Source organism: Saccopteryx leptura, chromosome 13 (genome assembly GCF_036850995.1).
Source record: "Saccopteryx leptura isolate mSacLep1 chromosome 13, mSacLep1_pri_phased_curated, whole genome shotgun sequence".
NCBI classification, from domain to species: Eukaryota; Metazoa; Chordata; class Mammalia; order Chiroptera; family Emballonuridae; genus Saccopteryx; species Saccopteryx leptura.
In genome coordinates, this window is record NC_089515.1 from 30,942,272 (window position 1) to 30,968,351 (window position 26,080).

Below are 26,080 nucleotides of genomic sequence, written 5' to 3' on the forward strand. Positions count from 1 at the left end.
GTACCTGTACCAGTTTACATTCCTTTCAACAGTATATGAGGTTCCTTTTTCTCTATATCCTCACCAATAATTACTTTTGTCTTTTTGATAGTAGTCATTTTGACAGTGTGAGGTGGTATCTCGTGGTTTTGATTTGCACTTTCCTGATGATTAGTGATGTTGAGCACCTTTTCATGTGCCTGTTGGTCATCCTTATATCTTCTTTGGAAAAATATTTCTCCAGGTCGTCTGCCCATTTTTTAAATTGGATTGTTTTTTTATATCTGGTTGTCTGAGTTCTGTATATACTTTGGATATTAACCCCTTATTAGATAAACCATTTGCACGTGTTTTCTCCCCTTTTTGTTTTGTTGATGGTTCATTTCCTTCGCTGTGAAAAAGCTTTTTAGTTTGGTGTAGTCCCTTTGTTTATTTTTGCTTTTGTTGCCCTTGCCTGAGGAGACATATCCAAAAAAAATATTACTAAGACCGAAGTCAAAAAAGCTTACTGCCTATGTTTTTTCTCGGATGTTTATGGTTTCAGGTCTCCTTTCAATTTAATGATTCCCAGGGAATAGGTCCAAAACTTGAGGAATAAAGAAGGAGGCATTTTAAGTTTTGGTACTCATATAGACATGTGTGCAGCTTATTCGAAGTAGGTAAATCATAGGTTATTAGAGAAAGTACTGGATGGGGCCCCTGGAGGCCTTCGTTTTAATTTTAGTTTGACCACAGCAAATGGATAACCTTGCCAGATGATGATGTAGCTAGCACTTACCAGAAATTTTGAACTATTAGGGAGTATACACAGGTAAGGTGATAATTATTACAGTGAAGGTGATACTAGTGACGATGCATGAACTTCAAGGATTAAATTAGTGATAGGTTTTGCTGCTCTGGTTTTTATTTATTTATTTATTTTACCATGGTGTGAGCCAAGGTAAAATAAATAAATTGTGTTTGCCAAGTAGTTAACAACATGTAGGCGGCCAGCCTGCAATTTTGCCTTATTCTAACCATGAGGGATAATAGTAATATTGCTTCTTTAAAAAACATTTTATGGCACTGGCCGGTTGGCTCAGCGGTAGAGCGTCGGCCTGGCGTGCAGGAGTCCCGGGTTCGATTCCCGGCCGGGGCACACAGGAGAAGCGCCCATCTGCTTCTCCACCCTTCCCCCTCTCCTTCCTCTCTGTCTCTCTCTTCCCCTCCCGCAGCCGAGGCTCCATTGGAGCAAAGATGGCCCGGGCGCTGGGGATGGCTCTGTGGTCTCTGCCTCAGGAGCTAGAGTGGCTCTGGTCGCGGAAGAGCGACGCCCCAGATGGGCCGAGCATCGCCCCCTGGTGGGCATGCCGGGTGGATCCCGGTCGGGCGCATGCGGGAGTCTGTCTGACTGCCTCCCCGTTTCCAGCTTCGGAAAAATGAAAAAAACAACAACAAAAAAAACATTTTATGACATTTTGATAGTAATGTATTTTAAACATGTATTAAGTGAAATTACATTGTATAAAATGTTTCTTTTGTAGGTATTGTTGGTGAAGCAGATGAAAATGGAGAAGATTACTATCTTTGGACCTACAAAAAACTTGAAATAGGGTTTAATGGAAATCGAATTGTTGATGTTAATCTGACTAGTGAAGGAAAGGTGAAATTGGTTCCCAATACTAAAATCCAGATGTCATATTCAGTAAGTATTAAAACAATTTTATGCAGGGGAGGTGTTTGTGACCTCATATCAAAAATTATGTGTATTTTACATCTTAGTAAATGAATGTATAGCCTGAAATGGGATGAAAAGTAATATTATTAAAACTGTATTTCCTCAATGTATATAAGCCTCTTAAAAGCAGGGAGTAGATTTGCTTCAGGCCTGTTGTATTAGAGACCAACTATGCATTTGCAAGACCTGCTGTTTGCTAAGCAAAGTTTACCATTATCACTGGGCTGCTAGGTAACCTAGTCATGTGTTTTCATGGTTATGTTTTTAGATCGCAGTGTTTCTTGTTATTGTCTTTTTTACTGTTGCAGATAGAGATGATGATGTATTGAAAAGTACTGGGTGGGTATAATTTACCATGTTTTGCTTTATTAGTTAGAATAAGATACTTATGCAGAGTAAGAGCTCATCAGAGTCCCTTGTAACTGTTAATCTAAGTACAGTCTGTTAAGATGAAAAATAGTGGAATGAAGAGAAATTTGATATAGGTAGCTTCTCTTTCCCTGGTTTTCTGGTAACTGGAATGAGTCAATTGCTAGTAGCCAATCTTGAAAGTTTTTCAGGCTTTGTGCATATGTAGCTAATGCAAGTAATATTTGCACAACTGCACTAGTGAAGAAATTTGATAGTTGTAATAAAAACTATTGCAATCTAAAGATAAAGATGTACAGGTTAGTATTTTATTTATTATCTTTAGAGAGAGATGAAGAGGGAGAAAGAGAGAGAGAGAAACATCAATTTGTTGTTCTACTTACTCATGCTGTCACTGGTTCTCTCTCTTTTTTTTTTACAGAGACAGAGAGAGGGATAGATAGGAACAGACAGATAGGAATGGAGAGAGATGAGAAGCATCAGTCATCAGTTTTTCGTTGTGACACCTTAGTTGTTCATTGATTGTTTTCTCATATGTGCCTTGACTGGGAGGCTACAGCAGACTGAGTAACCCCTTGCTTGAGCCAGCGACCTTGGGTCCAAGCTGGTGAGCTTTTTGCACACCAGATGAGCCTGCTGCGTTCAAGCTGGCGACCTCAGGGTCTCGAACCTGGGTCCTCTGCATCCCAGTTCGATGCTCTATCCACTGCGCCACCGCCTGGTCAGGCACTGGTTGTTTCTTGTATGTGCCCTGGCTGGGGATCGAACCTACACGTTGGCACGTCAGGACGATGTTCTAACCAACTAAGCTCACTGGCAGGGTTAATTTTTCAATTGGTCTAATTGATTGAATTCTTATTACATTTATAGAGTTGGAGTATATGTCAGCAAGAGTTAATTCTTTTAAAAAAAATTTTTTTTTTAGATTTTATTTATTCATTTTAGAGAGAGGAGACAGAGACAGAGAGAGAAGGGAGGGAGGAGCAAAAAGCATCAACTCCCATATGTGCCTTGACCAGGGTTTTGAACCTGCAACCTCAGTGTTCCAGGTCGATGCTTTTACCCAGTGTGCCACCGCAGGTCAGGCAAGAGTTAATTATTTTTTTAATTTTAATTTTAATTTTAATTTTTTACAGAGACAGAGAGAGAGTCAGAGAGAGGGATAGACAGGGACAGACAGACAGGAACGGAGAGAGATGAGAAGCATCAATCATTAGTTTTTCATTGTGCATCTCAGCACCTTAGTTGTTCATTGATTGCCTTCTCAAATGTGCCTTGACTGCAGGCCTTCAGCAGACTGAGTAACCCCTTGCTGGAGCCAGCCACCTTGGGTTCAAGCTGGTGAGCTTTTTTGCTCAAACTAGACGAGCCCGTGCTCAAGCTAGCGAGCTTGGGGTCTCGAACCTGGGTCCTCTGCATCCCAGTCCGACGCTCTATCCGCTGCGCCACCGCCTGGTCAGGCAGGCAAGAGTTAATTCTTGAAAAGTGAAATGATCCCTCTAAATAAAGTTGGAAGGTTTGTTATTACACAGAGAGGCAAATTGGTTAGTTAATCATGTTTCAACTTCTGAAATTGGTAGTAATTTTCCTCCATTTCTCTAGTTTCTTATTCTAAGTGTGTAAATCTTTTCAAATTTTTCTCAGTTTTGTTATAGATTATTTATTTACTGGCCTTGATTTTCAAGTGAAAACTTTTTTTCAGGTGAAATGGAAAAAGTCAGATGTAAAATTTGAAGATCGATTTGACAAATATCTTGATCCATCCTTTTTTCAACATAGGGTAAGTCAATTGTGTATTTTAAGACATTCAATTTGTGCTCCAATCAGTTTGACAAACATTATTGAGCACTGTGCTTGTGCTGTGGATCACCAAGATTTAACTAATGAGTTCAATATCGTGAGGTTTGGTGGGGAAGATTAGAATACAGTTTAGGACATGTTACTTTTACAGTGTCTGTAAGACACTGAGCTAACAAATAGAGATACTGATTAGCTAGTTGGATCTATCAATCTAGAGTTCAGGAAAGAAGTGCGGGCTAGGGATACAAATTTTGCAGCCATTGCCTTGCAGATAGTGTTTAAAGCTGAGCATGGATGTAGTCATCAGGGACTAGTTGTTACTAATTGGTCAAGTAAGATGAATTCTGAAGTAACCATTGGATTCATCTAGAGTCATTGGAGAATTTGCCAAAGTGGTTTTGGTGTGCTGGTGAGACAAAATCTGAACAGAGCCAGTGTAACAAAGAATGGGAGGAGAGGAATTGGAGATAGCAAGTTTGGCTGCTAAGGGGAGCAAAGCAATGGTGCAATAGCTAGTAGAAAAGATGGAGGCAGGAGGTTGGGGTTTTTTTTGAGATGTAACAAAAATATGTTCATATGTTGAGTGGGTTTCAGTAGAGAGTGCAAAATGGATAATGCATGGGAGGAGAATTACTACAGATTTTCCTTAGATAGGCAGGAGGGGATGGGATCTATTGCGTAAGTGCAGGGACTGTTTCTAATACAATGACCATAAGCACAGGCCTAGGAGCTCTAGCTCAGGGGTAGTCAACCTTTTTATACCTACCGCCCACTTTTGTATCTCTGTTAGTAGTAAAATTTTCTAACCGCCCACCGGTTCCACAGTAATGGTGATTTATAAAGTAGGGAAGTAACTTTATAAAATTTATAAAGCAGAGTTACAGCAAGTTAAAGCATATAATAATAATTACTTACCAAGTACTTTATGTCAGATTTTTGCTAAGTTTGGCAGAATAAATCTTTATAAAACAACTTACTATAGTTAAATCTCTCTTTTTATTTATACTTTGGTTGCTCCGCTAACGCCCACCATGAAAGCTGGAACGCCCACTAGTGGGCGGTAGGGACCAGGTTGACTTCTACTGCTGAATACACTCTGTCCCTGCCACTTGCAAATTTAGTTATTTTGCAAATAATTTGCCACTCGATCAAAAATACTCAGTTCTTTTATCTTGTCTCCTTAGTAGTGAAGCAAAGCTTACAATACCTTGCAGAGTTGCTATGAAGTTCCATTTAGCTAGTGTATCTAAAGCACCTAGTTCAGGTGCTCAGTAAGGGCAGCACTGGTGCTGTAGTTAGTTATTCTAAAGTTCCTGACAAACCAGCACTGCTGCTCCAGGATTAGCAACACTAGGGGTACTGGAGTCAGCAGTTGTAGGGTTAGTCACCCCTTTGTGATATCTGATCTCTTTATTATCTCTAAGAAATGTCTTCTTTGATATAATAATTTAAAAATTACACAGTACTTAATTTTTTGAATAAAGGGATATTATAAAATGTCAGGTTAGTATTAGTACATTGTAATAAGTAATTATTTAAAGTTCATGTCTTTGATTAGAAAATAGTTTTGTTAGAAATTTTAGCATTATAGTAAGAAACATTACTAAATAGTAACTATGTAAAGTGTTTTTTCTCTTCAAAAATTTGATAAATTGACAGAAAGCAGATATGAGTAATATTTGATCTTTATATGATCTTTTCTTTCTTGTCCTTTTGGGGCCTTTAATTTTCCAGAGTGGGAACAAAAATCTTGGGAAAAGCCTAAAACTATAGACTGCTTTTATAAATTTTGAATGATACTTTTGTGATAAATTTAAATTTATATGACCCTTTTCACAGGCATTTAAAAATTTAATGCCTTTATTACTTTTTTAATAATGTCAGTAGGTGTTCAATAAATTGTTGAAATAAGAAAGAAATGATCTTCTGAAGAGGCAGAGGCAGTCGGCTGTCACCTGTTTTTCAGGGAGAGCCATAGACTGTTTCTTGCCTGAATGCTCGGGGTAGGTAATAGCCAGACTGTCCTTCATCCTAGTGCACACAACTCAGCATGTAGCCCAAGTTAAAATTTATCTTAATTGTACAAGATACCCTTCATGTTAAACAATTCTATGTATGTACTTGAATGTATGTCAATGAGAGGTTTTATGGGAGAGAGGGTTTTTGAGTTGGGCTTTAAACAGTAGATCGAATTTTCAAAGGTGGACAGGTGTAGATCCCATGTGAGAAGGAATACATTGGTGGAAATGAGTATGCTGTACTTATGGGTCACTGAGAAAGAATGGATGTGGTTGGAATGTAGGATACATTGGAAAGAAAGGTTGGCTAGATGAAGTGAGGTGGCCATATCACAAAGGGTACAGAATATTGGGGAAAATAGTTTAGATTGATATGTGAGACAATAGGGAATGTCACTGTGAGGTTTGATGTTGTGATATATAAACTTGACGTTTCAGAAAGATTCGTTGGGTAGATTTTTATAGAACAGATTGAAAGGAAGGCGAGATAAAGAAGGCCAACTAGGAGGCCATTAAAACTATTAGGGTGTGAGGTGATGGCGTTGGAACGGAGAGGAATAGATACAAGAGACATTTTGAGGCCCTGGCCGGTTTGCTCAGTGGTAGAGCGTCGGCCTGGCGTGCAGAAGTCCCAGGTTCGATTCCCGGCCAGGGCACACAGGAGGCGCGCCCATCTGCTTCTCCACCCCTCCCCCTCTCCTTCCTCTCTGTCTCTCTCTTCCCCTCCCGCAGCCGAGGCTCCATTGGAGCAAAGATGGCCCGGGCGCTGGGGATGGCTCCTTGGCCTCTGCCCCAGGCGCTAGAGTGGCTCTGGTCGCAACAGAGCGACGCCCCGCCCCCGGAGGGGCAGAGCATCGTCCCCTGGTGGGCAGAGCGTCGCCCCTGGTGGGCGTGCCGGGTGGATCCCGGTCGGGCGCATGTGGGAGTCTGTCTGACTGTCTATCCCGGTTTCCAACTTCAGAAAAATACAAAAAAAAAAAAAGAGAGAGACATTTTGAAGGAAAAAGAAAAGCCTAATCATTACAGGGAAAGATTAAGAAGGAAGAACCAGAGATAATATCAGATTTTCAAAGCCAAATGTTAGTGTCATTAGCAGAAGTTATAAATCAGAACCGAGTTGTAAAAAAATAAAAGAAAGCGAGTTGTTATACGTGAGGCAGAAGATGAATAGTTTACTTTAGGGCAGTCTGAAATTCCACAAAGGCATTCAAGTGGCAGTGATCGTAGTTAGCAAAGGTCTGAGACCTGAATGAGGAAGAGGGCTAGAGATTTGGGGCAGGCTGGGGGTTGGTGGCAGAGGGCGTTGCCATCATCATTGGAATGCTAGTTAAAAGTTCTGAGGGCAGGAGGAAGGCTCTGCAGGGTACCAAGACTGGAGCTTTTGGAAAAGTTCACAGAGGGTGGGAGGAGCAGCAGTCAGTGAAGCGGGATGGACAGTGTGAGCATGGTCAGGCATGGCAGGAGAGCAGGGAGAGTGGGGGCAGCTAACTGACCACTAAATCGTTTAGAAGTTTATTGCAGGCCTCTGAGAGATGTTTGTGGGGCAAAATGAGATGGTATTGTATTTAGGAGTAACTGAGGGTAGTAGAATCTGTAGTCTCTTTATTTGAAAAGTGTTGGTGTTGAAAGGAGGGAGGTAAGAAGATTGAAACAGTGAGTGAACAAATGATCAAGCAGATGCTTTAAAAGATGATAATTGTAATAACAACTTATAAAAGTATTGTTAGTGTTTTATTATGTGTCAGACACTATATGCTTTACACTCGTTATCTTGCTTAAACCTTGTACTGTAACAAGCCTAGGGAGTAGATACTGTTATTGGGAGGGACCTGTGGAGGTTGCTGATGTTGGAGAAAGGTGCGAGTTCAGGGGTGCACTGTGAGAGGGGGAAAACACCTCGAGGGTTAGAAGAGACTAACTAGAGCCTAGTGGGAAGATTGAATTAAGAGGAGAAACAACTTCTAGGAGGTTGACAGGAGGAATAAAAGGCTGGAGGATAAACAGGAAAATAAATGGAATTGGGGCCTCAAAGAGAGAAGTTTTGGATCGATTCCTAAGGAACTTTTGGGAATTAAAATATAGAGGAATCACTGTACAGTGCCACAGACCTGGTTGAAGCCAGATGCACTTGGCTCTGAGATGCACTCAGAGATGCAGTAATCGCGATTATATGAACCAGTATCTGGACATAATTTTGTGACACGTGTGGGTGAAATCAAAGCCCAGAGCCTTGGGAACATTATGAAACCAGGGGTTCCCTCAGTGTTCTCTGCACTGTGGGTAGCTAACTTGGAAAGGAGTGGACGATGATGACGAGGGAGCGGAGAGGACGAGCTGGAGGTGAAGCAGATCATGCAGGAAGGTGGCCTGCGCCCAGGGTGGCCGGCTCTGATGGTTTAGTCTTGGTGTTCTAAGGGGATTTTCAGCTCATTGTTGATCAGTTAGAGGGAAGGGAACTAACATTTATTATTTACTGGTCTGTGCCAGACATGGTGCCGTACTTTTTTCATATGTTATTAAACCATGTAAACATGAAGTAGTATTATTTCATTCATTTTTGATATAGGAAAATTGGGGTCACAAAGCTAGAAATTGGCAGAGCCTGGGCTACCCAGGCCTGTTTGACTTTAAAGCCCCATGTCCTTTCTCTGTTCTACTGAATAGCATATGCTATATAACCAAATTGTACATTATTTGTATAATAAGTTTGACTGTAACAATCTATATAACAACATCATGCTTTTGTGCATCTGAAGTTTACTGTCAAGTTTGTATAGTGAAAACTCATCCCCAGTGTGTCTGAAGTTTGGATTTTTTACGTAAAAGTTTTTTTACATTAATATCCTGTGGTCATCATGGAACCTGTGAAATTTGTGACTGACGTTTTATGTACCCATATTTTATTTTCTATTATTTTAGATTCATTGGTTTTCAATTTTCAACTCCTTCATGATGGTTATCTTCTTGGTGGGCTTAGTTTCAATGATTTTAATGAGAACTTTAAGAAAAGATTATGCCCGATACAGTAAAGAAGAAGAAATGGATGACATGGTAAGCAAAACTTTTATATTGTATTTATAAAACAGTTTAACTCAGTATTCTTTTAAATATTGGAATGTAGGTACACAGTCTTGAGATCAGATGGGTTTCAGAATTCAGAATTTTTTGGCTTTATAAAAGTGTAGAATTCTCAGGGGTTTCAGTTCAAGTTTTGCATGAAATAAGGATATGTCAAACTTATGAAAGAAACTTTCAGTTTTTAGAGCTTTTGATTTCAAAATTGCAGCTAGGAGGTTGTAGACCTGTGTTGGCATCTAATACTGTTAAATATTGCATAAAATTCAGAGATGGAGCAGAAGGTTTAATTTACCTTTAGTTTAATAGGTCGGGGTTGTCTTCTAAATTTTTTTACAAAATTATAGAACAATGTTGTGAGGAAGAAAATGTATTCTGTAGGATGTTAATGGCTATTCTATATAGATATACTCCATCTGTAAGTAAGTTGGGAAACTGTTAAACAGATTTACATTTTAGTAAGTTAATGTGCATTATGAAGTATCAGAGGCTAGATAAAATGTTTGGTACTTCTCAAACATATCTGACCAGCATCTGCCTCCCCCCAAAACAGATTATTGTGAGAGACTGATATTTCTTTAAAAACACTGTTTTAGATACTTGCTTACTTAGGTTGAAAAGGAAAAACCAAATCTCTTTTTTAAAATACCATTTATTAAAAGTTGCTATTATTGCCTGACTAGTGGTGACACAGTGGATAGATGGCTTTGACCTGGGACACTGGGGAGCCAGCTTTGAAACCTTGAGGTTGCCAGCTTGAGCACAGGCTCATCTGGCTTGAGTGTGGGATCATAGACATGATCCCATGGTTGCTGGCTTGAGTCCAAGGTTGCTAACTTGAGCAAGAGGGTTACTGGCTTGGCTGGAGGGCACCCCCTGCCCCCGTCAAGGCACGTATAAGAAGCAATCAATGAACAACTAAAGTGACACAACTGTGAGTTGATGTTTCTCATCTCTCACCCTTCCTGTCCGTTAGTCTCTCTCTCTCTCTCTCTCTCTCTGTCTTCTCTCTCTCTCTCAAAACAGAAAAAGAAAAAAAAATACTATTTAACTATCCGATATTTTCCCCATATGTTTTCTTAGGTTCCAGGCTATAAAAGACATTGTTAGGGCGCTCAGTACTGGCTTTTTTTTTTTTAAAGACAGTGTCATTTTATTTATTTATTTTTTTACAGAGACAGAGAGAGAGTCAGAGAGAGGGATAGGGACAGACAGACAGGAACGAAGAGAGGAGAAGCATCAATCATTAGTTTTTCCTTGCGCATTGTGACTGCTTAGTTGTTCATTGATTGCTTTCTCATGTGTGCCTTGACCGCGGGCCTTCAGCAGACTGAGTAACCCCTTGCTGGAGCCAGTACCTTGGGCTCAAACTGGTGAGCCCACGCTCAAGCTGGCGACCTTGTGGTCTCGAACCTGGGTCCTTCCGCATCCCAGTCCAACGCTCTATCCACTGCACCACCGCCTGGTCAGGCTCAGTACTGGTTTTGATACTCTTCTCCACCTGGCCCCTGGTCATTTATGAGCCAGTCATGAAGTAAATGATGAATAGTGTCTGAAAGTAATATTAAAAGAATCGATGTGCTGTTCTCCCAATTTGAACTTCTTTTTGCTCATAGACCATTTTCTTCTTCCATTCTTTGAGATTTTTCTGAGCACAACTGGGAAACACCTTTTTGGGCCTCAGTAAAACTAGGGCAGTGATTATTTTCTTTTCTTTTTCTTTATTCTTCCTTTTCCCCCTCCAAATATTTGGAGTCCCTTAGGGCAGTGATTATTTTAAAGTTTCTTTTTTCAATATCTTGAACCTCTCTAAATGGCTATAAGTTTGGAGAGAGGAAACTTACAATTGTAATTATAAAACTTTTATAATTTTAAAAGTTATATAATTTTATAATTTTAAAAGTTATATAAAAACCTGGTTTCTGTATTTTAATTTCCTTCTGAATGATTTTCTCTTTTCTCTACCTATTTTTGTATTTAGGATAGAGACCTAGGAGATGAGTATGGATGGAAGCAGGTACATGGAGATGTCTTTAGACCATCAAGTCATCCACTGATATTTTCCTCTCTCATTGGTTCTGGATGTCAGATATTTGCTGTGTCTCTCATTGTTATTATTGTTGCAATGATAGAAGATTTATATACAGAGTAAGTACTTATACTTTATTACTTTTTTCTTTAATAGTTTTAATCATTGGAAACTTTTAAGTCAATCATAATGAAATATTTGTTTATTTCAGTTCTTAGAATTTAAATAGCAGAAATGTCATTGCAGACAAATTAAATAATGTACAATAATCTTCAGCTATAAGTATATTTTTTTGTTACATGCTAACACCTGCTAGCCTTACTGAACATTTTGTTTGATTATAAAGGTTATGTCTCATTAGAGATATGAGCAGAGTTACTTATTGCCCAAAATTGTTTGACAAAGTGAATAGGCATTTTTTTTTTTTTGAAAGCTGAAGATCCAGTTAGATCTTCATAAGAAGCACAAGGCTTTCACAGTTACTGAATTAGTTCTTCACATTTAACCTCCAATACTGGGAGCCTCCCTATAGAGCAGAAGAAAGCATTGTAAATAATGGTGTAAAGAGTATTGTAGAAGGCACATAAGGTTAGAAAAATAATTAGGTAATTTCTTACCCTGTCTTTGTGGCTTCTGGTACATTTTTCCTTTATGATCAAAACCTGTTGCAAGAAATTCTTTTTTTAATTTTACTTTATTTTTTATTAAGTGAAAAGCAGGGAGGCAGAGAGACAGACTCTTGCATGCGCCCTGACTGGGATTTACCCGGAAGCCCCCTATAGGGAGATGCTCTGCTCATGTGAGGCCGTTGCTCCATTGCTCTGCAACCGAGCTATTTTAGTGCCTGATGCGATGTCATGGAGCCATCCTCAGTGCCTGGGGCCAGTTTGTTCCAGCTGAGCCATGGCTGTAGGAGGAGAAGAGATATATATAGAGAGAAGGGAGAGGAGGAGGGGTGGAGAAGCAGATGATCGCTTCTCCTTGTGTGCTGTGACTGGGAATCAAACCCAGGACTTCCGTACACCGGGCTAATGCTCTATCACTGAGCCAACCGGCCAGGGTGCAATAAATTCTTCATTTGAGGTTTTTAGATTATGAGAATAGTATTTGTACAAAGATCTCAGGTCTCTATGGATTGGTCCTATAACCTTATGTTCAGAGAGCCATAACTTCAAAGTAGCAAACATACTCAGAACCAGGGTGGCAGAAGTTATAATTCAGGCACTTTGGATGCTGCCCCATGAAGTCCTCAATCAGAATGACACTTGTCTCTGGTTATATTTTATACCTCTATTTCCATTTACAATGCATTCTTTCCTACATATACTTGGCATTTGGCAGACTAACAATAAAATGTTGCCAAAAGAATGGCTCTTTAGTTATATATTAAATATTTATACTCAGTTGCTGTTTTTTCCACTAGAAAATAAGCTCTTTGAGAGCAAGGACTGGGTTTTAACTTATCTTTGAATTCTCAAAGTACCTACTTAAAGAACTTTGCATGTGGAAGGTAGCCAATCCGTGCTTATTATTGAACTAACGTGAATGTGTATTTTTCAACAAAGCTATTTCTCTTTAGTAGTTTGTGTTGTATTTAATGTAACCTTTGCAGTTTATTTACTGTGTAAACTTTAAAATAATTTACCAAAACTTAAACTTCAGTATTCTTGTTAGTTCATATTTTAGAATATATTTCAGATGAACTAAATCCTAAAAACAACAAAAACATTTCAAATCTACCAAGAAGTCATGCTTTACATTAAATACTGGATTAAATTCATCACTTCCGAATTGATACTGACCACAGTCTTACTCATGTACTAGTGGGTAACCTCTCCTAGAAACCAACTTTTTGCTTTGTTTCTTTTCAAATGTAGTATTATAATTTTGGCAATTCTTTTTTTTTTTTTTTTTTTTTGTATTTTTCTGAAGTGAGAAGCTGGCGGGGGGCGGGGGGGGGGGAGCAGACAGATAGACTGGGATCCACCCGGCATGCCCACCAGGGGGCGGTGCTTGGCCCCTCTGGGGCATTGCTCCACCACTATCAGAGCCATTCCAGCACCTGAGGTGGAGGCCATGGAGCCATCCTCAGCACCCAGGCCAACTTTGCTCCAGTGGAGCCTTGGCTGTGGGAGGGGAAGAGAGAGAGAGAAAGGAGAGGGGGAAGGGTGGAAAAGCAGATGGGCGCTTCTCCTGTATGCCCTGTCTGGGAATTGAACCCGAATCTTCCACACGCTGGGCTGACGCTCTACTCCTGAGCCAACCTGCCAGGGGGGCAATTCATTTTTAATAGAACAGCTCTTCTACTTATAGAGAAATAAGAAACTGCTTCTAATAGATGGTATTAATAGACAAGACATGCATTGTCATTTTAGTCTATTACTATCGATGGTGGTTCTGTGTTGTGCTTATTTGAAGTGAATATACTCAGTTGCTTTTCAGTACGAGAGCTATGAATGTTACTATGATATCAAAGTGACTAACATTGAGGTTCCATGTTAAGTGCTTTATACACATTAGCTCTTTTAATCCTCACATCAGCCCTGTGAAGAGACTATTTATTCTACAGGTGAAAAAAGTAAATATAATAAAGGTTTACTAATTTGAGATCACACAGCTGTTTGTAAGGGGTGTTAGTAAGCTGGGATTTGACCCTAGGTACTCTTACTCCAGAATTTGTCTCTTAATTGGCTATGCTGTGGAAATGAGAATAGAGATAATAAAAATATAAAATGAGAACATGAAAACCTTGCACCTAAAATTTGTAAGAATTGCTCCAGAGTGGTATTGATTCTAAAGGATAAAAAGCGGATAACGTGACATGTGAAAATCATTTTGCCTCAGAGATGACCATAGCAATCAGCAGAAAAGAATATTTAGGTAGGTGGAGGGTCATCATCGGAGCGAGGCCCATCACTGTGATATGAACTCCTAAGAGGGCATAGTGTTTGGGAAGGCACGGCGAGGCCCGGAGCATTCGCCGCCACGCTGCTCTGTGGATGGGTGGTGAGGTGGTAGGTGTAGGGAAAGCATCTCCTCAGCAGCTCTCCTTTTAGTCTTGGAGAGAGGAACAAGGAGGACGGCTGCCTGCCTCAACAGATTGTGCAGTGTAGATGAAAATGGTCTATTTTGGGTAGGAAATGCCCAAAGAATGAAGAGGTTAAGGGTATGTCTGATTTTTAGAACTATGACTGATTGCGACTGATACATTTCCATGCAGTGGAAATGTTTCTGGGGACTGCAAGCTTAAATTTCTGGTAGTTATTTTGGACTCTCAGTGACATGAGCAGCCATTTTGAAACCTCTGTGCTGATATTAAGACTTCTGGCAGCCTGACCTCTGGTGGTGCAGTGGATAAACTGTCGACCTGGACCACTGAGGTCGCTGGTTCAAAACCCCGGACTTGCCCAGTTTTGAACTTCCACATACGAGGAAGCAATCAGTGAACACCTAAAGTGAAGCAACTACAAGTTGATGCTTCCCTCCCTCTCTCCCTCCCTCTCTCTTTCACATCTTAAAAAAAAAGACTTCTTTTAGATTGGTCTTAGACTGAAGCAACCTTTCAGTTTTCAGCATTGTTAGCCTATGTCAGCCTTACAGCCTTACATACCCAGTTATAAACAGAAAATGTGTTGAAATTGTTAATGGTATAGTCTGGAAGGAATAAATGAATGCTGGCATTGTTTAATTGAGTTCTTGAAAAAAACTAATTTGGCTTTTAAAACTGACTTTGGGACCTGTGATCTTTTAAACATGGGAATGACACATTCTTATTTACTACCACATTTATATTTAGCTCTATCTTGATGGAAATGAAATATTGTTGTAAGGTCAGTGGGCAATGGGAAAGGTCACATGAGGAACCAGACCTGGGAACTTTGGCTAGAACTGCCCACCAAAAGAAACTTCCCAGAGGTTTTTTGGAAAAGAGCGACATCTGCCAGCCAGTGAGATTTCGCCAGGTCATATCAACTCGCCTCCACCCTAGACGGCCCCTTAAATATCCCCCACACGGTTTCATCCATGCGACTTCTCTGGCCTCTGTCCCCGGGCCATAGAACATCGTCTGGGAAGCGCTGTACTAAATAAAGCTTTTACTATTCCACACTTTGTGGCTATGCTATGCCCTTCCTTCTTCCTCGGCGGGGAAAAATACCTTACAGTTGTAATGCTTTAACTGTTATGCTTCCATTTTAAGAAATTGAGCATAGTTATTTGAGCAGAGGAGTGCTACATATTTCAAGTATATATGATGTCTTTGTATTCTACACAGGTGGACAGTGGTATAGAATAATAATTACCAAGAATATGCTTAATTTATGAAAATATATTCTCCTACTGCACATATTTTTTTTTTTTTTTTTCATTTTTCTGAAGCTGGAAACAGGGAGAGACAGTCAGACAGACTCCCGCATGCGCCCGACCGGGATCCACCCGGCACGCCCACCAGGGGCGGTGCTCTGCCCCCCAGGGGGCGATGCTCTGCCCATCCTGGGCGTCGCCATATTGCGACCAGAGCCACTCTAGCGCCTGAGGCAGAGGCCACAGAGCCATGCCCAGCGCCCGGGCCATCTTTGCTCCAATGGAGCCTCGGCTGCGGGAGGGGAAGAGAGAGACAGAGAGGAAAGCGCGGCGGAGGGGTGGAGAAGCAAATGGGCGCTTCTTCTATGTGCCCTGGCCGGGAATCGAACCCGGGTCCTCCGCACGCTAGGCCGACGCTCTACCGCTGAGCCAACCGGCCAGGGCATGCACATATTAGTATGATGTTCTTGTAGATTCTTTTAAAAAGAATATTCTGTAGCTCACACTGACAAAGTTGTATGTACTATTTATAGATAGAATTTCTAGTATTTTTTATATCTAGAACATATTTTACCTTCCTAGTTATAATGAGATTCAGAATTGGTCTTTATTGTTAGTGGGTTAAATACATTTCTATATTATGGGAAATGATACTGTTATCATTTAATACTTCTCTTTGCAGTTAGGCATTTAAAAATTATTGCCTAGTTTTACTCCAGAGGGTTGGTCTGAATTTTCTAGATATCATTGCAAGAGGTGGTTAGAAATTGTTTATCTGAGGTAATGTTTTTTGTGGACCAGTGGGTTTTTAAAAAATTTTTTTAACAATATAAGGAAAACTAAACAAGAGAAGTCTTAGTGTTATACCACTTAAAGTAATAGCACTAGTATAGATTATACTACTTACATTTTATTTCTATCAGCTGGCAAGAATCTTAAGCAGTTAAATTATAAAGAGGAATATTCTAATTATTTTTCTTAACAGATGAATATCTTCTTCCATATGATGTGATTGATTCACAGGGTTGCAAAACAATTTTAGTGCCAGCTTCTAATATTTTTGCCAGATAATGTAAACTAGAGGTTGGGCAAAAGTAGGTTTATACTTGTGAGTATGGAAAACACAGAGTTTATCCTTATGTTATTATTTATTAATTATTGTATTATTTTCCATACAAAAAAACTGTAAACCTACTTTTGCCCCACCCCTGTATTTCTTTAGAATACACTATGAAATTTAACTGCAGATTTTAAGAAAATGAAGATCAGCTTGTATCATTCAGGTGCTATTTAAACTGGAAATTCATTCTAGGCAACCTTTTGAGATCCTTTGCAGTCCAGGATGATATTTTTGTGTTCCTGTTAAATTTATCTTTGAAATTAAACTAGTGTTAATTTGTTTAGGCTATATGATATGTTCTTTGAATTGTTGGCTTCAATTTATCTTATATGTCTTTTTACCTTTTTAGGAGAGGATCAATGCTCAGTACAGCCATATTTGTCTATGCTGCTACATCTCCAGTGAATGGTTATTTTGGAGGAAGTCTGTATGCTAGACAAGGAGGTAACTTATGAGTTATCACTTTGTATTTTTAATTATACATGCTAATATTTTACAGTCAGGTATTTGGAATTTAAAATGGGCAATACAGGCATTGTAAAAATTTTTGCTATCCCATTTCACATAATCTCCAAATTTATTATGTGATCTATCTTGCTTTTATGGAATCCTTGCATTTTATTGCCTAAATCGTGAACATTTTATAGATTATCTCCACTGTCTACTGCGCAGTTAGACTGAGGAACATGTAGGAGAGAGTATATTTAAGTTGCTTGGCTTTGAGGTGCCTGGCTCCCTACGTGTGCTTCATGAGAAGCCTCTTCATAGAATGTATAGCTTTTTAGTTGACATGTTTATGGTTTATAGATAAAGCATCTGGACAGTGGAAGAATAGAAAAGCTCTTTATTTCTTTTGACTCTTAAATATTTATCAAAAGACCCTGCACAAAGATTTCAGTTACTCTGTCACAATCTTTTGCTAAGAGCACTTCATCTTAAATACTTCCTTGCTTCTTCTACTGTTGTGACTTGGAATGATGTGAGATTGATGGATGACACAAGGGTACTTGTTTTTTTTCTGTGATGGCATTTAAGGGTCCTTAAGTTCTTTGTTTTCTCTGTAACTATCTGGAGTCAGCAAAGTGCTGAAAGTAGTAGATTTGCACTTTTCAGGTTATAAATAAAGGATTGTTGAAAGACCTTAAAATTATATTCCTAAGGATGAGACTTCCAAATGTGATTTTCCCAACTCATCCCTCTGTTAGCATTCGGGGATCCTGTCTTCTTTAGTAGATCAGACTTACAGGTTAGAGAAGCTCAGAGCATAGAATCATTTAAAATTCCTTCAGGATATCTGGTTTACCATTTTTTTTATTGGTCCTACTAGACTTAATGTGGTCTGAGTTTTCAGTATTGGTAATTCTTTGGATTGCTTGAGGCAGTATCATTATGAATTCCTGAGTATTTCAGTGAGGCATTCGGTCTCTACATTCTACCTCCAGATAGGAAGAAACGAGTCTTATCTATCCTACATGACTACTATCCTAAGGAAATGATTCCTGAGGCAACTTCTACTTTGAATTAGACCTGGAAACTAGTTAGGCTGAGACTTTTTACCGTTTTTGAGCCCCAGAAAAGTTGCCCCAGCAGAAACAGATTTATTTAAAATGAGAAATTTATTCCTACTTGAATATAAATTTGCTTTTAGACGTTTTAAGATAAGAACGCCCAGCCAAACTTGACTGTACTTATGTTTGAAAGCTGACAGAGTTCAGACTAAAGCCCCTAGATGTGTCAAATCTTACAAGAATAATCTAAAGGTATTGCTGATTGAGAGTGTCCCAAAGAGGTCTGATCATGTCCTGATATTTTGTCTGAACTAGCCTTAAAAACCAAGTTAGTGTAGAGGTCATTCCAGAGAATCAGGCATTTTCAGAGTCATCTCAGGATTTGAACTACAGTGAACCTCAGGGTCTTCACCTGGCCACAGTGCACTGGGTAATGCTCCAGCCCAGTCTGAAGCCGGGGGGGGGCGGCCTGGGACTGGAGCAGAGTCGCCGAGGGCATGTGGAATGGTAGGAATCACTACAGTGTGGATTCCTGGACCATGATTGTACCCAGTGGAATGTAGGTGGAATTCTTTGGGACTGTTGGAGGGAAAGAGGTAGAGTTGAATATGGAAATTATTAATACTTGTCTGAATCTGAGGAAATAATGGAAAGTGCAAGAAAAGAAAATGCCAGGAATGACTTGGAATTAAATAGGAAAAATTAACCATAACATTCTTTAGTTGCTATCCTTTTTGGGGTGTTGTTGAAATGGTGAGTATCAGTTTGGAAAGGAGGGGTTCTTGAAACTTACTGAGAAAGAAGTTAAATAAAGGAGAAATTTCAGAATCTAGGTGTTTTTCTGGAGAATTGTCAAGATTTGGAGTAGTAATTCTGAGGCAGATATTTAAAAAGAACCTTATATAGAAAAAAGCAAAAGTTAGGTTATCGCTTATTTTTCCTCTAGCATTTTTTATTTGGGTCCTTATGCTTCTGGTTGAGAGGCTGACTCTTAATAGTGACGCAGTGTTAAACCTTCACAGCTCGTTCCCAAGCAACGGGCCGACGCTCCCACTGCCTTGTGCATCCGCTGTATTAGGAAGACGGCACCTCGATGCTTGCTTGGTCACTGAAATTGGTTTACAATTTTTAATTACATAGTTTGAAAATGCCTTCCCTTCATTTTTTAAATAACAGGTGCTCACCACATAGAATTTTGGCAATAGAAAGAGGTGCAAAGAAATAATAAAACTTATAAATCTGTAGTTCTAATTACTGACAGAGCTCTTGAAGCACATTTTATTGTTTTTTCCTTTTAAAACAGAGAAATAAATTTACATATATAATTATAATCATAATTAAAGGGCTAAGTGTAAATTTAGGGACTATGTAACCCATGGGTTTTTTAGTTTGTTTTTTTTTAAGCAGAGGAACCCTCTTTTCCAGTGAAGCTTCCCTGAAACCCCAGTGTGTAAAACTGTTAAAAATGGACTTGTTCTGTTCTGGTTGAAGCAGGGCTTATGGACCTGGGCTCTTCTTCCACCAGTGACTCCATGGGCACTTCCAAGAAGCTCCAGAACCCCAGGCGACAGTTGGAATACACTCTTCTAGGCAGACTTGCAGCCCCAAAAGATTGAGTGGCTTACCAAAGTTTATAGCAGTCAGTGGCAGAATCAGGACAGAACACCAGAATATTCTACTGCAGTTCATGGCTCTTTGCCAGTACACCCACTGCTAAAAGTGTGTTTCCATTAGGCATACTTGACTAGCTGGACTGGTCTTTACTAGCCATTGTTTTGGAATAGTATTTAGGATATCACATCGCAAGTTTTTTACTTTAAAAATATAAATAATTTGGAACGAAATCATTAGCTTTTAAACATTAATATAAATGCCTGTCTGTCTATCTCTCTGATTTCCATAGTCTCCTCTCTCTTCCAGGACGGAGATGGATAAAGCAGATGTTCATTGGGGCGTTCCTTATCCCAGCTATGGTGTGTGGCACTGCCTTCTTCATCAATTTTATAGCCATTTATTACCATGCTTCAAGAGCCATTCCTTTTGGAACAATGGTAAGTTGCTTGAGTCATACTTTTAAACTGAACAAGTGTAAGCATTCTGATACGAGGCTTGCTATGTCTTTAACATACTTCTATTAATAATTGCAGCCAGTCTTCACCCAGTCCTAGAAAGTGAGATGAAGGAGGAAGTTCTTGTTAGTCTCCGCATAATTCTAGTTAAGTGTAAACCTGCAGTTGCCCTTTTATTTCCTTGATTCTGTGAACCAGTAAAGTAAAAGCCTGTCTTTTAACTATGACAGAAGAGAACACTAATCTTTTAAAGAGATGAGTGAAACTGGTAAATATATTTCAGAGATGGAATAATGTCACATCAAGAAACATGGATGTTTTAAAGTGATAGATGAGTGTAAGGGTAGGAAGTGAAGCTTCTCTATAGTACTTTTTATTTCAGGAATAGAATAGTATTTTTAGAACCTCATTAGGCATTTATATTAATATTGGTAATATATGTTGCTATAGATATTAAAATCTTTTCATATATTGTAACCTTTAGTCACAGACTTTGAATGTTTTTTTTTTTAACAGAGACAGAGAGAGAGTCAGAGAGAGGGATAGGCAGGGACAGACAGACAGGAACAGAGAGAGGTGAGAAGCATCAATCATTAGTTTTTCGTTGCGACACCTTAATTGTTCATTGATTGCTTTCTCATATGTGCCTTGACCGTGGGCCTACAGCAGACTGAGTAACCCCTTGCTTGAGCCAGCGACCTTGGGTCCACGCTGGTGAGCTTTGCTCAAACCAGATGAGCCCATGCTCAAGCTGGCAACCTCAGGGTCTCGAACCTGGATCTTCCACATCCCAGTCCGACGCTGTATCCACTGCGCCACCGCCTGGTCAGGCAGACTTTGAAATTTTTAAGAATTATTTAAATATATGAAAACTAAAACACAGATATGCTGGTGCTATAAAGGGTTAATCCATGGTCTCCAAATTCTTCCTGTTGTTACCTTTTACCTAGAAACAGAATTTTAGGTCTAGAGTAGATTTTAGCTTTAATGTACACTTGTGCACACATATACACACATACACACACATATACAAGTTGCAGAGTGGTCACTGCTTCTCAGATAGGCTGAGTATCATGGTCAAGGTCATGCAGATAGTTAATAATAGAACTGTAGCTGGAAGCCACGTCTCTCTGAATTTTAGACTTGTTTTCTTTTTCTATTATGTGGAAGTTACCAAATAGTTTCACAGAAATTCCAGATGATTTTGGTTGTTTCAGAGTCCAGACCAGCTTTTTAAAAGACGCTTGCTATATATTTTTACTAAGCCTTTAATACTTTTTAGTAGGGAATATTTTTGAAAATTGCTTCAGAAAACATTTTTTTGCAAGCCAGAGTAGGTGATGAAGGTTAGGAAAGGTTAAAGTACTTAATTATATTCAGAACTGGAAAAGAATTTGCTTCGTAGTAGTTGTAGGCCATCAGAAAGTACATTTAGGGGAGTTAAGTTCCTTCTGAAAGATGACCAGCGAAATTATATGCTTAGTGCTTTAAAAATTAGAGTTCTGATTCATTATAATTTTCCGCATAAAATGTTTTTTTATTTCTTAATTTTATTTTTCAGGGAGCTATAAATCAGCATCTATATATAAATAGCATTTTCTTTAAAAACTTTTCAATGAAGGTACATGCATATGTGAACAAGTGTGCTTTTACAAGTCACAAAAAAGCTGTATGGAATATATTTTTCACCACTATAGAGATAAAAATCATTATTTCTTATAAAGTTTTGGATTTGATTTGAATATTATATTTTAAAATCTCTTTGTTTCACTAAAATTATAAATTTTACCACTTAGTAAATGGAGTTTTGAATGTTAATATTCAGTGTGACTTGCCTTTAGACAACTTAGTGATTACTAATTATCAAAATACAATGTCAAACTGTGCTGAGGTAGGGGTTTATACAGTTATCTCTGATGTACGGAAGACTGGTGTTGGCCCTTAGCAGTCTCCTACAATCTCATGTTCTTAATTTACATCTAATTTGGAAGGAAGGAAGGAATGCAGAGCTAAGGGCGTGCCATTGGCCTCAAGTTCTAACCAGGTGTGTAGTATAACAGTTTTCTCCTTTTAAGAGTATTAAAACTTGTTTAGAATGTGAAATTTAAGAACTTGAGACTGTTTGACTAGCTGTTCATTAAGTATTTTAATGACATAAATTTGTCTTTTTAGTTGTTTGACTTGTTGACATTATAAAGGATATGGTTATATATTTTCATAAACACCATGGTTCTTGATCCTGTGTACACATTAGAATCACCTGGGAATTTAAAATATTTCGGTACCTAGGGCTTTATCCCAGGCCAATCTATCTATCTTGCTCGAAACTCATTGTCTAGTGTTAACTGGATTGTAGTCCCAGCCTCTGGGAGTGAATCTGTCCACTGAAAGCCTCACAAACCATGTGTCTGAGAAGCCAGCGTCCCTACTAACTGAATATCTTCACATTCTTCCATGTACTCTTCCCAGGCCTTAGCTCTTTCTGTAGCTATTGGGTGATGTTCGCTCTCGTTCTCTGTTTTCTGACAGATCCCACAATTAAGGGTTAGTCTAACCTTAGTGAAAGGTTAGACTTTACCAGCAGAAGTCGGGGCTTCACCCACTTGGGATCTGGAGTTTTATTAGAATACTGCTATCACTAGAAACAGCCCCAAATAGGATTTAAAGTGGGTGAAGTTTGTCTTTGGACATCAACTTTTCTGCTTATGTATACCTAATTATACATGAAAGCCATTAAGTTCATGTTAAATTAAACTTGTTGAACAGTAGTCAAAGTTAGCAGCTTAATAAAGATAAATATAGGTAGAGTGTGGTGGTGATAATCTGAGATAATATCTAGTGTAATCAGATTGAAGGCATGGCGTCTAGAGTCAGAGAGTATTACAAGAAGACATAAGAAAGCATTTATATGAAATTTTAGGCCAAAGATGAACGTACCTGTTACTCCTGAAGTTGCAGTGCTCTGGCAAAGGTATGACAGAGAATGGGAGAGAGTGTACTTGAAATTAGACTGCTTCTTTTGGGAATTTGTTCTAGAATGATTTAGGTATTGTACCCAGAGTTTTTGGTCCCGTGAGTTTCTTGGGAATGAGGAAGGATTTGCTAAGATGTTTTAAAGAAAACTTTTTAGGTGTGAAGTGTTTTGTGGGCTGGAAATCTCAGGTCCTAAATTTGATGTTATTGTAGGCCTTCGGGGAACAAAGAACCAAGTTGCAGAGTTTTAAAACTCAGAGAAGCAAGGTAACATAAGAACATATAACCTTTATACTCATAATATTATTTAGTTAAGTATGCACTGATAGATGCACTGTACCTTTTTTTGGTCTCAGTGAATATAATATGACGGAGAAGGAACGGGTCGTGGTCATGAATGAACTATGTTGTATTTGTCACCTTAAGGCCTGTTTTAGCATGGGAGAGGAATCTTGAACATTATGAGAAAATACACCCTTGGTTTTAGGAAATCAGATTTCACAAATATTTAAGGAAATGCTCTCATGACTCAAGTTTTGTGCCATGGCTGGGAAAATGGCTTGAGAATTGAAGGACCTCAAAAATGAAATTAATGACGTAGAATTTTGGGAAGGAGGAAAAAACAGACACCAAGATTAGTGGATAGGCACTATTTTGAGATCTTAAAGGTGGTGAGAAGACTACACTACACTTAAGCAAAAAAAAGCATAATAAAGATCTATAAAAGCAGTGTTAGAAAAACTCCATTACCTGACCTGAACTGTTGACAAATGCTAAGGCAAACAAAGGGATCTTGTAAAGATATTTTCATAGCAAGATTAAAGAGCTCCAGTTGCTCCACATTATCTTGATATTTGATAATGGTCAGTTGTTTTTTTTTCATGTAAGCCATTCTAGTGGTGTCTTCTTGTGGTTTTAATTTGCATTTCCCTAATGACTAATCATTTTGAAGATATTTTTGTATGCTTATTTGCCATCATATATCATATATTCTTTATTGAATATTCAAACTTTTGTCAATATTTTAATAGGTTGTCTTGTTGAGTGGTAAGAGTTCTTTATATATTGTAGATATAAGACCTTTGTCTTATACATATTTTGCAAATACTCCCATTTTTTGGCTTGTCTTTTTTATTCTCTTAAGAGTGTCCTTTGAAGAACAAATTAATTTTGAGGTCTGATTTATTCTTTTATAGTTTGTACTTTTCAGTCCTATTTAAGAAATCTTTTGCCAAACCTAATGCAGTAAGCTTTCTTTGTGTGTTTTCTTCTAGAAATTTTATGGTTTTAGCTCTTAAATATAGGTCTATGATCCATTTGTGGTTAATTTTGTATATAATGTGAGTTAAGGGTCAAGGTTTTTTATTTTTATAATTGACTTTTAGAGAGAGGAAGGGCGAGAGACAGAGAGATACATCAATTTCTTTCACCTATTCATGCCATCTTGGTTGATTCATATACGTGCCCTGACTGGGGAGCGAATCCACAACCTGGGCATGTTGGAAAGGCGCTCTAACCAACTGAACTACCTGGCCAGGTCTTTTCAAGGATTTTCTTTTATGTATGGCTCTTCAGTTGTTTCAGCACCATTGGTTAAAAAGATCTTTTCTCCACTGAATTGCGCAAGCACTTTTGTTGATAATCAATTGACCATCTGTGTATAGATCTATTTCTGGATTTTCTGTTCTGTTTCATTGGTTGATTTGTTTTGTTTTCATGCCAGTACCACACTGTCTTGATACTGTAGCTTTACAGTTGTAAGTCTTGAACTCTTATTCAAAGTTGTTTTGGCTTTTTAAATTTCTTTTCATTTCCATATAAAATTTAGAATTAGCATGTTAATTTTGACAAAAAGCCTGCTGGGATTTTGAGTGGGATTGGATTGAATCTATATAGCTCAATTTGAGAAGAATTGACACCTTAATAATATTCAAAGTATTTTATTTAGAAAAATAAATTTAAAGGGGTGACATTGATCAATAAGGGTACATAGGTTTCAGGTAAACATTTCTATAGCTTTTGAACTGTTGATTATGTTGTGTACCCATCACCCAAAGTCAAAGAAAGGCTTTTGACTAATGAACACAACTTCTCTACAACACTTTCTAGATCTTAGTGTTTAGGATTTGTATATCTTCTGTTGACTTTACTCCTAAATAGTTCATATTTTAATACTTTTTGTAAATGGCATTTTTTAAGAGTTTTATTAATTTTTTTTTTTTTTTTTTTTTTTTTTTACGGAGACAGAGAGTCAGAGAGAGGGATAGATAGGGACAGACAGGAACAGAGAGAGGTGAGAAGCATCAATCATTAGTTTTTCTTTGCGACACCTTAGTTGTTCATTGATTGCTTTCTCATATGTGCCTTGACCGTGGGGCTACAGCAGACTGAGTAACCCCTTGCTCGAGCCAGCGACCTTGGGTCCAAGCTGGTGAGCCTTGCTTAAACCAGATGAACCCGCACTCAAGCTGGCAATCTTGGGGTCTCGAACCTGAGTCCTCTGCATCACAGTCCGATGTACTATCCACTGCACCACCACCTGGTCAGGCAAGAGTTTTATTAATTTTTAAAAATATTTACTTGTTGATCTAGAGAGATGTAAGAGGAAAGAGAAAGAGAAGGAGACAGAGAGGGAGAGAGAAAGAAACACTGATTTGTTTTTCCACTTATCCATGCATTCATTAGTAGATTCTTGTTTGTGCCTTGACTGGGGATCAAACCGGAAACCTTAGCATATTGGGACAATGCTCTAACCAAGTGAGCTACCTGGCTAGGCTCATAAATGATATGTTTAAATTTTCAAATTCTGATTGTTGCTAGAGTATAGAAAAAAAATTGATTTTTGTGTATTGACTTTGCATCCTGCAACTTTGCTAATCTCCCTTATTAGTTTTAATACTTTTTTTAGATTTCTAAAGATTTGTTTATATAAATCATGTTGTCTATGAATAAAAACACTTTTACTTTTGTCTTTCTAATCTGTATGCCTTTTGTTTCTTCTTCTTCTTTGCACTGACTAGAACTTCCATACAGTGTTACATAGAAGCAGTAAGAGCATACAGCGTTGACTTATTACCAGTCTTAGGAGAAAAGTTATCAGTCTGTATCCTCAAGTGCAATG

General features: G+C 38.6%; 1 protein-coding gene across 1 annotated transcript in view; it reads left to right on the forward strand.

The window, feature by feature from the left end:
- TM9SF3 (transmembrane 9 superfamily member 3) overlaps positions 1-26,080 on the forward strand; it is a 74,246-nt gene that overhangs the window by 27,636 nt on the left and 20,530 nt on the right. Inside the window, exons 4-9 of the mRNA XM_066355797.1 lie at positions 1,503-1,663; positions 3,768-3,845; positions 8,803-8,934; positions 10,940-11,106; positions 16,759-16,853; positions 19,838-19,968. Coding sequence (XP_066211894.1) covers positions 1,503-1,663; positions 3,768-3,845; positions 8,803-8,934; positions 10,940-11,106; positions 16,759-16,853; positions 19,838-19,968 — 764 coding nt within the window. The remainder of the gene's footprint in view (positions 1-1,502; positions 1,664-3,767; positions 3,846-8,802; positions 8,935-10,939; positions 11,107-16,758; positions 16,854-19,837; positions 19,969-26,080) is intronic.